This window comes from Lolium perenne, chromosome 5 (assembly GCF_019359855.2).
Source record: "Lolium perenne isolate Kyuss_39 chromosome 5, Kyuss_2.0, whole genome shotgun sequence".
Taxonomy (NCBI): domain Eukaryota; kingdom Viridiplantae; phylum Streptophyta; class Magnoliopsida; order Poales; family Poaceae; genus Lolium; species Lolium perenne.
The window spans coordinates 118,983,266-118,995,221 of record NC_067248.2 but is presented as its reverse complement, the minus strand read 5'-3'; the positions used below and the strand labels follow the sequence as shown (position 1 = coordinate 118,995,221).

The following is an 11,956-nucleotide window of genomic DNA, read 5'->3' as shown; positions in this document are numbered from 1 at the left end:
GGACGGTCGAGGAGGAGGTTGCCAGCGCCCGAGCCTCCGCCTGATCCAAAGCATTTTCCATTTTTTTAAGTTCAGGGTAACTTTTGTTTTTTGAGCCTCATGTTCACGGTAACTTACTGGGCACAAAGCCCACGGCATCTAATTGACTTATTATGGGCCAGCATGGATAGCAATCTGATATGAACCATTCTTTACAACCCATCTTGGCCCAGCCCAGCTCTGCCCTAGGGGACGGCTCGACTCACAATAAAAGGCCTTGCCGGCTTGCACTCTAGGGTTTCTTCCCAGCCATCTTCGCTTCGCCTCGCCCGGATAGGTAAGCCACCCGCCGCCACCTCCCTCTCGCCCCTCCTCCGCCGCCACCTCCCTATCTCGCCTCTCGACGGCCGCCGTTCTCAGCTCCGCTCTTCTTCACTGCGGGTAGCCGGCTTGGAGTTCTCGCGGCTTTCTCGATCTGTATGATAGGCCGGATCTGCTCCTTGTGCTTGAAGTTCCCGTGCATCTTCCTAGTGTTCGTCCCGTTGTTCGTAGCAGTAGCTATTTTCCTCAGTGTTCTGCTTCGTAGGGCGTCGTCTTTGCGCGTTAGCTCGCCGATACGTTTGTAGTGCACATGTGGAGGAGATGCTTATCTTCTCCGTAAGATTGTAATGGTCGTAGATTTGGACCTGAAGAGGCTTGTCTAGGCTTACGGGGTCTCTGTGTCAACGGTTCATGACAAATTGAATTACTGCTTTAGTTTCTAATTACTGTTATCTGTTGATTTACTGAAGTACTAGGCTCACGAAATGTTGCTATTTGGACTTAGGATTATCCGTAGAAGTGCCTTGCTTACTTTTGTTTCATACCTATGAAAGGAGTTAACTTTAGCACAGAGCACTTGTATTCTACATTTTTTTTGTCTTATTTAAAAAATATTTCGTCTCTTTTACGAATCTGAAATCACTGCTTATTTTTGCGTGCAGTTCAAGAAGCTGTCCTGAGAAGTTCAAATGGCTCCCAAAGGTAAGCTTATAACATTGCTGTATTCTGATTGTTACACCTCTTCCTGAAAATGCTGATGCTACCATGTCAGGTGCTTTAGATTGGTGTTCTTGTGTAGTTTCTCGTTTGCTTTGCGTTTGGTTGTATGGTGGTCTCTCACTGCTTGATTGATAAGATTATCTGTAATTGCGATGATTGAATGTAGCTGGTACCATTTGGTTCCTGCTCTGTAAATAGTTTGTTCTTTTACATGTATAGAACAGATTAATTTTGATGCATATTATGTTTTGCAAAGATGCGTTATAATAGTATGCTCTGACAATTCTAGTGATACACTGCACTATGCCTGAGTTGTCTTGTAGGATCCATGCAAATACTTTAAAATGTCCTAACAGTATCTAATGCTTGTACAAGGCTATTAGCTGATTATTTTGTCTATTTGTTTCTAGCTGCTGTTGCGAAGAAGGGCGATGCCAAGGCCCAAGCCGTGAAGGTTGCCAAGGCTGTGAAGTCTGGGTCAATCAAGAAGACGGCAAAGAAGATCCGCACGTCAGTGACGTTTCACCGCCCCAGGACCCTGAAGAAGGCCAGAGACCCCAAGTACCCAAGAGTCAGCACTCCTGGAAGGAACAAGCTTGATCAGTACCAGATCCTTAAGTACCCACTCACCACTGAGTCTGCAATGAAGAAGATCGAGGACAACAACACTCTTGTCTTCATCGTTGACCTGAAGGCAGACAAGAAGAAGATCAAGGCTGCGGTCAAGAAGATGTACGACATCCAGGCCAAGAAGGTCAACACCCTGATCAGGTTAGAATCTTGCTTCTGTGTCCATCCATTTAACATCTTCATCTGCTTGTGCAATGCAGTGAAGTGACCAAACTTGTAATCTTGCAGGCCTGATGGCAAGAAGAAGGCTTATGTGAAGCTGACGCCAGACTACGATGCTCTTGACGTTGCCAACAAGATTGGCATCATCTAAGTGCGAGGATCCTGCAGTAGGCGCCTGTGTCCTGGTTTCTTATGTTATCCGAGTTTTGTAGTTGTTACTTAGCAAAGGGCCTCAGTGGCTCCATTGCCCACCATATCGCTGCACACTTATATGAATTTGATGCAATCCAAGTGACCTATGTTGTGCTGATTTGAGTTTCGTGTTTGATCATCCTCATTTGCTGGTTTTATGATCCTTACCCTTGGCTTAAATTTTTGTCATTCTGGGTGCAAACTTGCCCATTGTTTTGTTTTGCTTAGTAGGGCTATGTGATTTCTATAATTACTTGTTGTTACCTTTTTTGTCACTCTACGATCAAATAGATTGTTCAGAGAGCGTTGCACAGGAGGGAAGAAACTTTAAGGGTAGTCTACCAACCAAAACATGAAACGAGCCACGATAGTACGGAGCATCTTTTTCTTCTTCTTCTGAATTTTTGCAATGATGCATCGTCCAGCGGATCATATCCTACCTCAGATTTGCGGAAGAGGCTGAAATTCTCGGGAGAGCCTGTGTTGTAAACAGATGGGAGATAACCGACACTTGATTTGATAAGCTCGCAGCACTTTGGTTATGAATCAGCCTGACTGAACTGATCCCTGGAGAGAACGAACTGAACTTAAACCTCTCTAGCTCTCTCAGCGCCTGTTTAACTGTTGGACTATATAAAATATGATAAAATTTCACGAAGCTCAATTTATGTGTAATACCACGGCCAAAGCCAACTCTTGGCCAAGTCGTGGCGCGCACATCTTTCCCATGCCGTCGGTTGTCGGCCCTCGGCACACTCCGTAGGATGCGCGTGAATCCGCTATTCGGCCCTAGTTTTTGCCCCTAGTTGTGCAATTGTGTGCAGTTGTGAGTCCAATTTTTGAGGATAAACAGTGGGAGAGTTTCTCTCTATAGCAGAAGAAAGGCCGACCGAGCCATAAAGGGCACACGCACCCAACTCGATATGTCACTTGATTTGATAAGCTCGCAGCACTTTGCTTGATGAATCAGCCTTACTGAACTGATCCTTGGAGAGAACCAACTGAACTTAAACGTCTCTCAGCGCCTAAGGGCATGAACAATGGTTGATAAGACTGTCTGTCTTATCTTAATCCCGTCACGTAATCTAGATAGAACAATAAAATATGATGTACAATGTACTATTTTTAGTTTTATCTCTAGTAATGAGACATTCCTAAATATATGGTGAGAGAGATTGTGCTAAGAGATGATCTCTTAGTGATCTCTTAGCTAAGAGAAGACATACCTCTTTTTTCTATTTCTCACTCCTCCACATCATCAGTTATCCTAGGTGGCAGTGCTAAGATATAACCACTAGTTGAGTGCCCGTGCGTTGCTACGGCTTCTCTTGTTTTGTTTCTCACTGCACAAGTGAATATTATGCATATCAAAATTCAAAAGTATAAATTATATACATATAATTGCATAATGTTTCAAAGCATTATTCAGAAACTTCATAATCCCTCTTGAAACATGATTTAGCCCCGCTGTATAAATAATGCAAACTGGATGAACCCATTAAATGGCGAGGGAATACCCTTACATAGTAGATCAGAGGTAAACAAAAAATACATCAAAAACCAAACTTGTCATTGAACTGGAGCTTGACGATGCAGCGCATCACCGTCATCGAGACCAAGACGGTCATTGGGTTTCACCATGGGCCCTAATCCAGAGAATGTAACAAGAATGGTGCCCCCAAGATGGTTACGCCACCCGCAGGCATCACCACCGTTGGCGTCAGTGAGTTTTCGCCTGGCAAAACCTTCGCACGCTCCCGGTATTTTCAAACCACCTACTATCTCTGAGTTAGGCTTTCAGAATGTGATATGGTAGCTATTGGTTCATAAGAGCCGCCACAACCAGAATCCCCGCATTGCCTGCTCCTCGCCATCCACATGGCCAAAGAGACAGAGCATCAAAACCGCCACATCACCTTCCATAGAGTTGCATGCACTGTCCACCTTCGGAGGCTGACGCCTCGGCATCTACAAACTCAAGCCTACGGCGCAACAAACTGCATTCTGCAAGGCCGATGGATAAGACAAAGTAGGTCGGCACCAAATCCAAGCCCACCTGACTCGGATCCAGGCAGAAATTGGTCAACATAGGTGCAACAGAAAGACGGTTTCGATAGACCCGAGGCACCACCCCAAATCTTGCCTTCGATCGCGCCGCAACCAATGGGAAGGGATAAGATGATCTCCAGCGCTACAGACGGTTTTTGTCTAGAGGCAGTAGGCAGGGCAGGCCTAGGTTAGGATCATATCATGCATTATCATCCCAACATCAAGAACCTGCCGCCATGTCCATTAATCGGTTCAAATCTTAAGTATCGTTGCCACCTCCCACCACCCCCCAAAATTAATCGGGCACCCACCAACTGAGGCATGTGAGCCCCCCGCAAAAGAACCACACCACCGCTGCCAAGCCCAGAAACAACACACAAGCTGCTAGGAGCTGCCGTCGCTCCACCGCCTGTCAAGTTCAGCATCCCAATCATAGCCGCACTACCTCCTCTCTCTCTCTCTCTCTCCCTCCCTCCCTCTCCCTTTCCCTCTCCCTCTCCCTCTCCCTCTCCCACTCCCACTCCCTCTCCCTCTCTCTCTCCTCCCTCCCTCTCCCCCCTCCCTCCCTCTCTGTCTCTCTCTCTCTCTCTCTCTCTCTCTCTCTCTCTCTCTCTCTCTCTCTCTCTCTCTCTCTCTAGTGAAGACGCTCCAAAACCAGGTAAACAAGATCTTGCCGGAGCTGACACCGTAGGGGCTTTACCTGGTGAGCTTTTCTGAGGCGACGACAAGGGGAGGAGGATTTGACATGCTAAGTAGGATCTCGGTCCATCGCGTTTGGGGCGATTTTGCAAGACGTGAGCCTCATCAGAATCCCTGTCATCATAGGTTATCATGGGTGTTTCCTCGTCCTCTCGTCGACCTAGAATACACACGCTGGAATTACACCAAGGTCTGCACTGTTGTATGGTCGACTTTTCTGCCGAAAAGAAACTTACCTTGCTAAAATGACAATCTAGGCAGTTAGAAATTTTGAGTGACGATGCAAAGGTTGATGTTCTTGCATGAATCAGCTGAAAAGAAATGCACCACGTAACATTACTGTCTAAAAATGAACATTACTTGATAGAGTATGAGCTAGTTTAGTTGACAAAAAAAAGAGCATGAGATACTTTATATCAGTACACTGCAGCAGAAATTTGAAACAAATACTCACTTCATAGAGTGAGTTGAGCAACGGTAGAGAAGACTCCTCAGATACTATGTTGCTGAGTTGGCCATGTGTCCATCGACTAAGAAATGTTTGTAGCCATGGAAGCAAGAAGACCGGTACATAACTCATGCCAATTAAAAAACGCAGATATGAGGCCTCTATCAAAATATGACTGTACAGAGGAACAGAAAATACCTGAGAATTTGAGTATCTTATGATAAATCCAGCTAAACATGTAAGTGAACAAAAAGAATTGAGGGTTCATGACAATCGTGGTGTGCCACGTAACATTTCCCTGCCATTTCTGTAACAAATTTACAAAACAGAGGCTCAAAAGGATTATCATACCTAGATTTCATAAGCAATATCAAGGACATTAGAAGCTTCAAATCATTAGCTGGCGTAAGAAGCTATATCGATTTCACTGTAAGCCAAACATTGGGCATATTTTCGATATCTTGATTGATTTAAGAACCACTGGTACGTAACAACTGTCAAACCGTGAGTTGGTTCCTCAAGCAGGCAGATTTCAACTGGTCATAACTGGAGTTTCAATTTTCAATTTATCTGGAGGAAATGGTTTGACATATAGACCAACTGAATAAAACACCGACTAAGTTTGATCAGACTGAAACTCAGCCTCATTCTCTTTCTCAATGTTTTGACCCAGCCAAGTGTGATTGGTCACAGGAAGGTATAACAAAGTAATAAGCATTGCTTGCTTATCAAGATATAATAAAACCCTCTAGGGAGCAAATTAAATCCACGTGGATGCATGCATTTGATCGCATGCGCGAGCCAGAGAACAACCAGTGTGCTGCATCACATGCACAAAACTCCGAGTAGGCTTTGCCTGTAGCAGAGCTGGTTGTTAAGTAAACTAATTCTGGAACAGCCCAGCATCGCCACAAGTTGTTGTAGTGCATTTCTTTTAAGATTGCGAGTATTGCGGGTTTCTGGCCATAACATCAGTTTCATTTTTGTTTGGAGGAGTTTACTGAAAATGGTTAGTGTAGAAACCTACCGAACAAAACAATGCCTAAATTTGATTGAACCAAAACTCGCCCTGATAATCTTTTCGAATGTTTTGATGAAACCAAATGTGATTGGCCGTCACGGGAAGTTCTAACAAGGTCTCTCGACTAACAAAGTCTAAACAGAATCACTAACCACAAACACATGGAGCAAATCAAATTGAATTTTCCCTAATGCACTCGATGCAAAGCTCGCACCGAGCCGAAGAAGAGTCAGCGTGCTCCATACCACGAGCAAAATCGACAGAAGTGACAAGGATAACTATTTCACTACTGAGATAACATAACTACATAAGCGAGGCTGAAAAGAATAAGATGTTGAAACCTTCGAGCCCACAACGCGGTGTGGTCGTCGCCCTTAGAGCCTACCTGAGCAGGACGTGGGCTGAGCCCGCGGTGGGTGGAACCACCATGACAGTCAACTGCTCCTCCTCCACCGTCCACATCGGAGAGCAGGTTCAGAGTGGCGAGCTTCTCTGCCATGGTCAGTTCGTCAAGGTTGTATCGCGGAATCGATCCGGGGAGCAAGGAATCGTGTGGACGCCAGATCGGATCGTGGGGAGAAAGAAATGACGATAATAAAGGTACCATAGTGTGTCAATCGAATATGGGGAAACAAATGATTTGATTTGATCTGTTCCTAAAAAGCTGGTGAAACGATTAATAAAAATCCATCTAACGTGCAGGCTGGTCTAATGTACCATCCCACCTCCTATTTAATAATAGTATAAAAGATTTTATTTTTCCATGTTTTTCAAATTCCCTATGTCTACTTTCCATGTTATTTTAAATTTCCGCGATTGGTTATCCCTTGATTGATTGGTACATAATATATTTTCCTTAAATGTTGTTTACACGTATTGGATGGATGGATTTTGAGCGGATGCCGTGAGATTAGATTGGATGGTCCAGATTGTTTTAATGATGACCATCAAAGTGCGTTGAGTGTCAAACGACCAACTCCCATTTAATAGTAAAGATTATACATGCCCTAATTAATCTGATAAAATTACACTATGCTCAATTTATGTGTAATGCCACGGTATTGCCACCGTCGTGTCTTCTGTCGCCAAAGCAACTCTCGGCAAGCCGTGGAGCCATGCCGTTCGGCCCTTGGCACACTCTGCGCATGTTGCCTCACGGAGCCACGGGCCACAGCTGGGTTTGGTCTATGATAAAAGAAAGGGTGAATCCCCTTTTTGCCCCCAGTTGTGCAGTTGTGAGTCCAATTTTTTTAGGATAAACAGTGGAAGAGGTCCAAATTCATTTTGAATTAGTAAGTGTATGTAAGATTTCTCACTCTAGAATACGCCTTGGAATACTTACCATATTCTATAGCACAAGAAAGGCCAACCAAGCCATAAAGGCCACAACTTCACGCACCCAACTCGATATATCGCCAAGCGTCTTACAACACATCCTCTAGAAACGACCCAATTATAACGACTCGCCTTGCCTAACATCCTACCAGAAGTGGTGAGGAGATGGAGCACGGAGCCTCTGAACCATGTCGCGAACCAAACGAGAGACTACCGTAGCACGATTGTGACTTCAAGGCCACCTAGACCAACACACCTCCCCTCCTTGTCCCGTGGATCGTACGTAGGGTTTCCCAGCACTGGCGGAAAGGAAGGCACGGTTGGGACAAAGACCATGCCTTCAGGAAGGAAGCGGCGCTCGCATGCGTCAGGTGGTCCGCATCGGATGACACCGAGCAAGGCTTTTACTCTAGTCCTTCAACACGACACCAATGCTGCCAAAACTGGGGAGACGAGGGACAAAGATGCAATCGCGAGCTTGAACCATTAGAGAGGCAAGAAGCCGCATAGACCTCACCATCGAAGAAGAGGAGCGCTAGCCACCATTATTGCCGCCAGCCAACATGAGCTCGGGAGAGGAGCCTCCTGCATGCTAGCTGGCCCCACAATTGCCACAACACGCCAGAGCTGGAGCTCCCCACGCTGTCACCACAACCCAAAGCCGCAACTCGCACATGCCAACTTAGGCTCAGATTGAGTCCAGTCGCCATAAGTGACCACATGCAGCGCGCAACAACCTCCACCACATGCCCTTCGCTGCTCCACGTGCCCTCCATGTGCCTCCACATGCCGCCGCGCCGCCAAGGACCACCACCGCCGCGCTTGCCACGGCCCTCACGACGAGGCAACACGAGAGAGATGGACACCGCCTCCATCTACGGCGGCATGAGCTTTGCCCTGCCGCGTCCTCAGACGGAGGCGAAGGTGAGAGAGGAGGTGAGGGGGCCGTCCGATGGCGCTAGGGTTTGCCCCTCTGGTGCAACCCAAGCGGGGGCGACAGGTGAATAAGAGGGCGTGTTCTCAATAGTACGGAGATAAAAAAGGAATTACAGGGCTCTTAGCCAATCTTGAAATGGGCTAAGCTATGAAGATACAAATTCTTTCATCCAAAGAAAGCTTGTTGATTCTTGATTATTTTTTGTTATTTCTGGCAATCCATGAACTCCAAGAGGCTAAATAATGATTCGCATAATAGATGGCACATTAAGAGTGATTTTTTTACGAAACATAGTACATATGCAAATGCTTACGTGTGAAATCTTTAAATGCTTCTAAAAGAGACAGAGCTCTTCACTTACGTGGACACACAAAATCGCGGCACATTGCAGAAAAGGGGTATCCCAAACCAGATGATAGCGAGTTCCCTCCTGGTTGCAACAATTGTGGGATGGCAGGGCAAACCTTTTCCGCCAGAAAAGATTTATGGTAAAGTCTACCATGCAGCAATAACCATCAGAAGTTCTTGAGGTTAGGCTTACATGAAAATTTCCATACCATTGAAAATGAGGAGGGGCATGTTTAAACCCAGCTAAAACTTTATAGGCCTTTTCTAATGAACTAAATTGGGAGCCCCCGAGAATCTGATCATACATCCAAATTGCCTTCTTGAATTCTTCCTTTTGCCGATTACGGAGAGTTTCCCCCTGAAGAAATTCTTAATAAGCATGTCTAGATAAATGAAGCTGAATCAGATCTTCCAGGAACTCATGTCGTAATACATTCGCAACAATCATGGTTTTGTTCCAAATAAAGAAATTTTTGACCCGGGTTACCTCATATAGTAGTGAAAATGTGTCCAATCAACCCATTTAAGAAACATTGGACCCTCGGTCTGATGCTTGGCTCCGGTAGATTTCTCGCTACATGGGAGAATATGTGTCACACAAATGCACCAACTATGGGTAGAAACTAGAAAGTAAAATTTACTCTAAATGAAGTTGATATGATAATTTTTTTTAATGGAGACGAAAGTTGTCATCGTGGAATATTGTGTAAACAAACCGTATGCTGGAGCCGGATAGGCAAAAAGATTAGTCAAGGAAAAAGTGGAGACAAAATATATAGCACGGAACGACAAATCAATGTCGTATGAGGTTGGCTATAGTATTTGGATTCTTGTTTGCTCGTTTACCGGGTCAAACTAAATGCCGATCTCATCGCAATAGACGCTGAACCCTCCCCGGCTCCCCCGCACAAGAAAAAGGATTATGCTGATACCCGGCAGTGAGATGCAAGCATATCACAGTTCACAAATGACAGGCCATGACAAAATTTGCAGGATTGTACTCGTATTATTAACTGTTCGATTGTAAATCTCCAAACAGAAAAAAGATGGTAAGATGATGGATGCATACACTGATACACGTACATGATAGTAAATTCCAAAAAAAAAAAAACCCACCACATTACGGTGCAAGTTCATAAAACTACCATTATTCGACGAAATCGCAAAAATGCACCGCTGAGTTAGTTCATTTCAATGACTTTAGCCATGCTAAAAAGGTGATGTGGCGCATGTGAGAGATTGCAACCGAAGCAGATATAACTATTATGAGATTTTTAAAATATTAGAAGGACCCACTTGTCAACTCCTTGCTCTCTCCAGAGGATATCTCCGGAGCCACCCTGTCCTCAGTGTGCTCATCGCCGACCCACAACTCCGGTGTGTTGCTACCACGAATTTTACGTTGACGACTACTGATCGGAGCGGTCGAGATTTACAAGGAGGGGAATTTGGGGAGGAAGAACAAGCGCTAACGGTAGGAGAATCTGTCCCCATCGGCGCCACGCCGAAGGTCTGACAAGGTCCTCCATGCTTTGTGAGGGAAGGTAACCTCGGTGAGGGGAGGAGACGTCAGTGGAGAGGCGAGGCGTCGCCACAGCTAAGGGAGATGGTGCCGACCAAGTGTAGTACCGCGGTGAGAGGAGGTGCCGTCGATGGTATCCTCGCGTTGCAAGGGAGGCGACTCCGATGGGGAGGGGAGGCAAGGCGACACCAACGAGGAAGGGAGGCGTCGCCGATGGGGAGGAGGTTGGAGACGACGGGAGGGGATGTGAGGTGTGGCACGACATTGACAAGTTGCCCCCTCATACAATTACAAAAGAACCCCAAATTTGGAAACATCTAATATTTGTATTCTTGACCATGTGTTGACAGTGGGCCACTATTAAAAACCTTGTTACATCGAAATAGGCTTTTGACCTGCTATATTTATATAGCAACCGCATGTTACAACTCAGCACAAGCAAACCCAAAAGAAACAAAAGAAGAAGAAGAGAGAAACTAATGTCAAGAAGGTCGGATCGACGAAAAAGAAGATGTCCCGCAACCGCTGGCCCTCCGGGGAATTCCTGCCACACTCTTAGCACTCTGATGCGCCGCATACCAAGCAACACCTTCAAGAAGGAATGCGATGAAGACAACGTTGTTTCCTAGATGGGTCCTAGGGTTTCCCCCGATACACATAGGAGCGAGGCGGAGGGCTTCACCCAACACTCTTCAGGAAGGCAGGGCGACGTCCGCGGGCGTCACCGCATATATGTCAGCCAAACCGACAATGATTTCTCCCGACCCACAATCCCCGCATCGGATGCTCCATCGTGCCTCACCAAACTTGCCGCCTAACAACGAGTGCCACCACGGCCTTGCAAACATCACCGCTGCCTCATCGTGGCCAACGAAGGATTAGCGGGAAGCGAGATGCGGCTGGGGAGCGGCCACGTGGGAGGCTCGTAAAGCCAGGGTCGCTGCATTGCAGACCGTGCGCCGCTGACCCCACAACCCTCGCCCGCCAGAGTCGACACAACCAAGCACCCAGTGGCGGAGCTAGCTCGAACTTGGAGCCTGGGCAAAGTCTTCATGCATTTTCATTAAGTAGCGTTTGCCCACAAGGTTTCTACTTTAATCATCAATGAATGCTAATATTACAAGGGAGTGCACCAGCTTAGCCCGGGCAGCTACCCGGGCATGCCGGGCTGTGGCTCCGCCACTGCAAGCACCCCTGGGAGGGCACCGCCATGAGCCACCTCGCATCCTAGTAGCCAAAGAGCCACATCCGTCGGCACCCCGCAATGTGGCGCTGCGCCGCTCGAGAAGATACACCGCTGCCGGAACCGCCATTGACCTGTGAGCACTGCCGCCAACCGAAGAGACCCCCCCCCCCCCACCTCCAGACGCGCGGGTAGAAGCAGCTCTACCACTGCGGGCACCGTGCAGGCCTTGCCCGGCGGCTGGGGAGGGGAGGAGGGAGGGCGGTTGGTTGGCTATGGTTTGCGTCGCCCGCCCATCGCCCACGGATAGCGGCATGGAGGGCCGAAACGTTTTCGCTCCGGTCAATGGGGCAACATTTACTACTGGCAAAAATTGGCTTAGTCAGAATCCTTGTTAACACTCCTATATT

At 46.8% G+C, this 11,956-nt stretch overlaps 1 protein-coding gene across 1 annotated transcript; it reads left to right on the top strand.

The window, feature by feature from the left end:
• Positions 1-206: 206 nt before the first annotated feature.
• On the top strand, positions 207-2,122 carry LOC127299730 (large ribosomal subunit protein uL23). Its single transcript, XM_051329761.2, has 4 exons — positions 207-316; positions 963-1,002; positions 1,431-1,791; positions 1,879-2,122. Exons 2-4 carry the CDS (start codon positions 990-992, stop codon positions 1,961-1,963), a joined length of 459 nt encoding a protein of 152 aa, XP_051185721.1. The 5' UTR covers positions 207-316; positions 963-989; the 3' UTR covers positions 1,964-2,122.
• The last annotated feature ends 9,834 nt before the right edge of the window (positions 2,123-11,956 follow it).

Bases quoted from the DNA above. Each gene is read 5' to 3' on its own strand.
- LOC127299730 (XM_051329761.2), top strand. The intron at 1,792-1,878 runs GTTAGAATCTTG...GTAATCTTGCAG, and splicing joins AAGGTCAACACCCTGATCAG to GCCTGATGGCAAGAAGAAGG.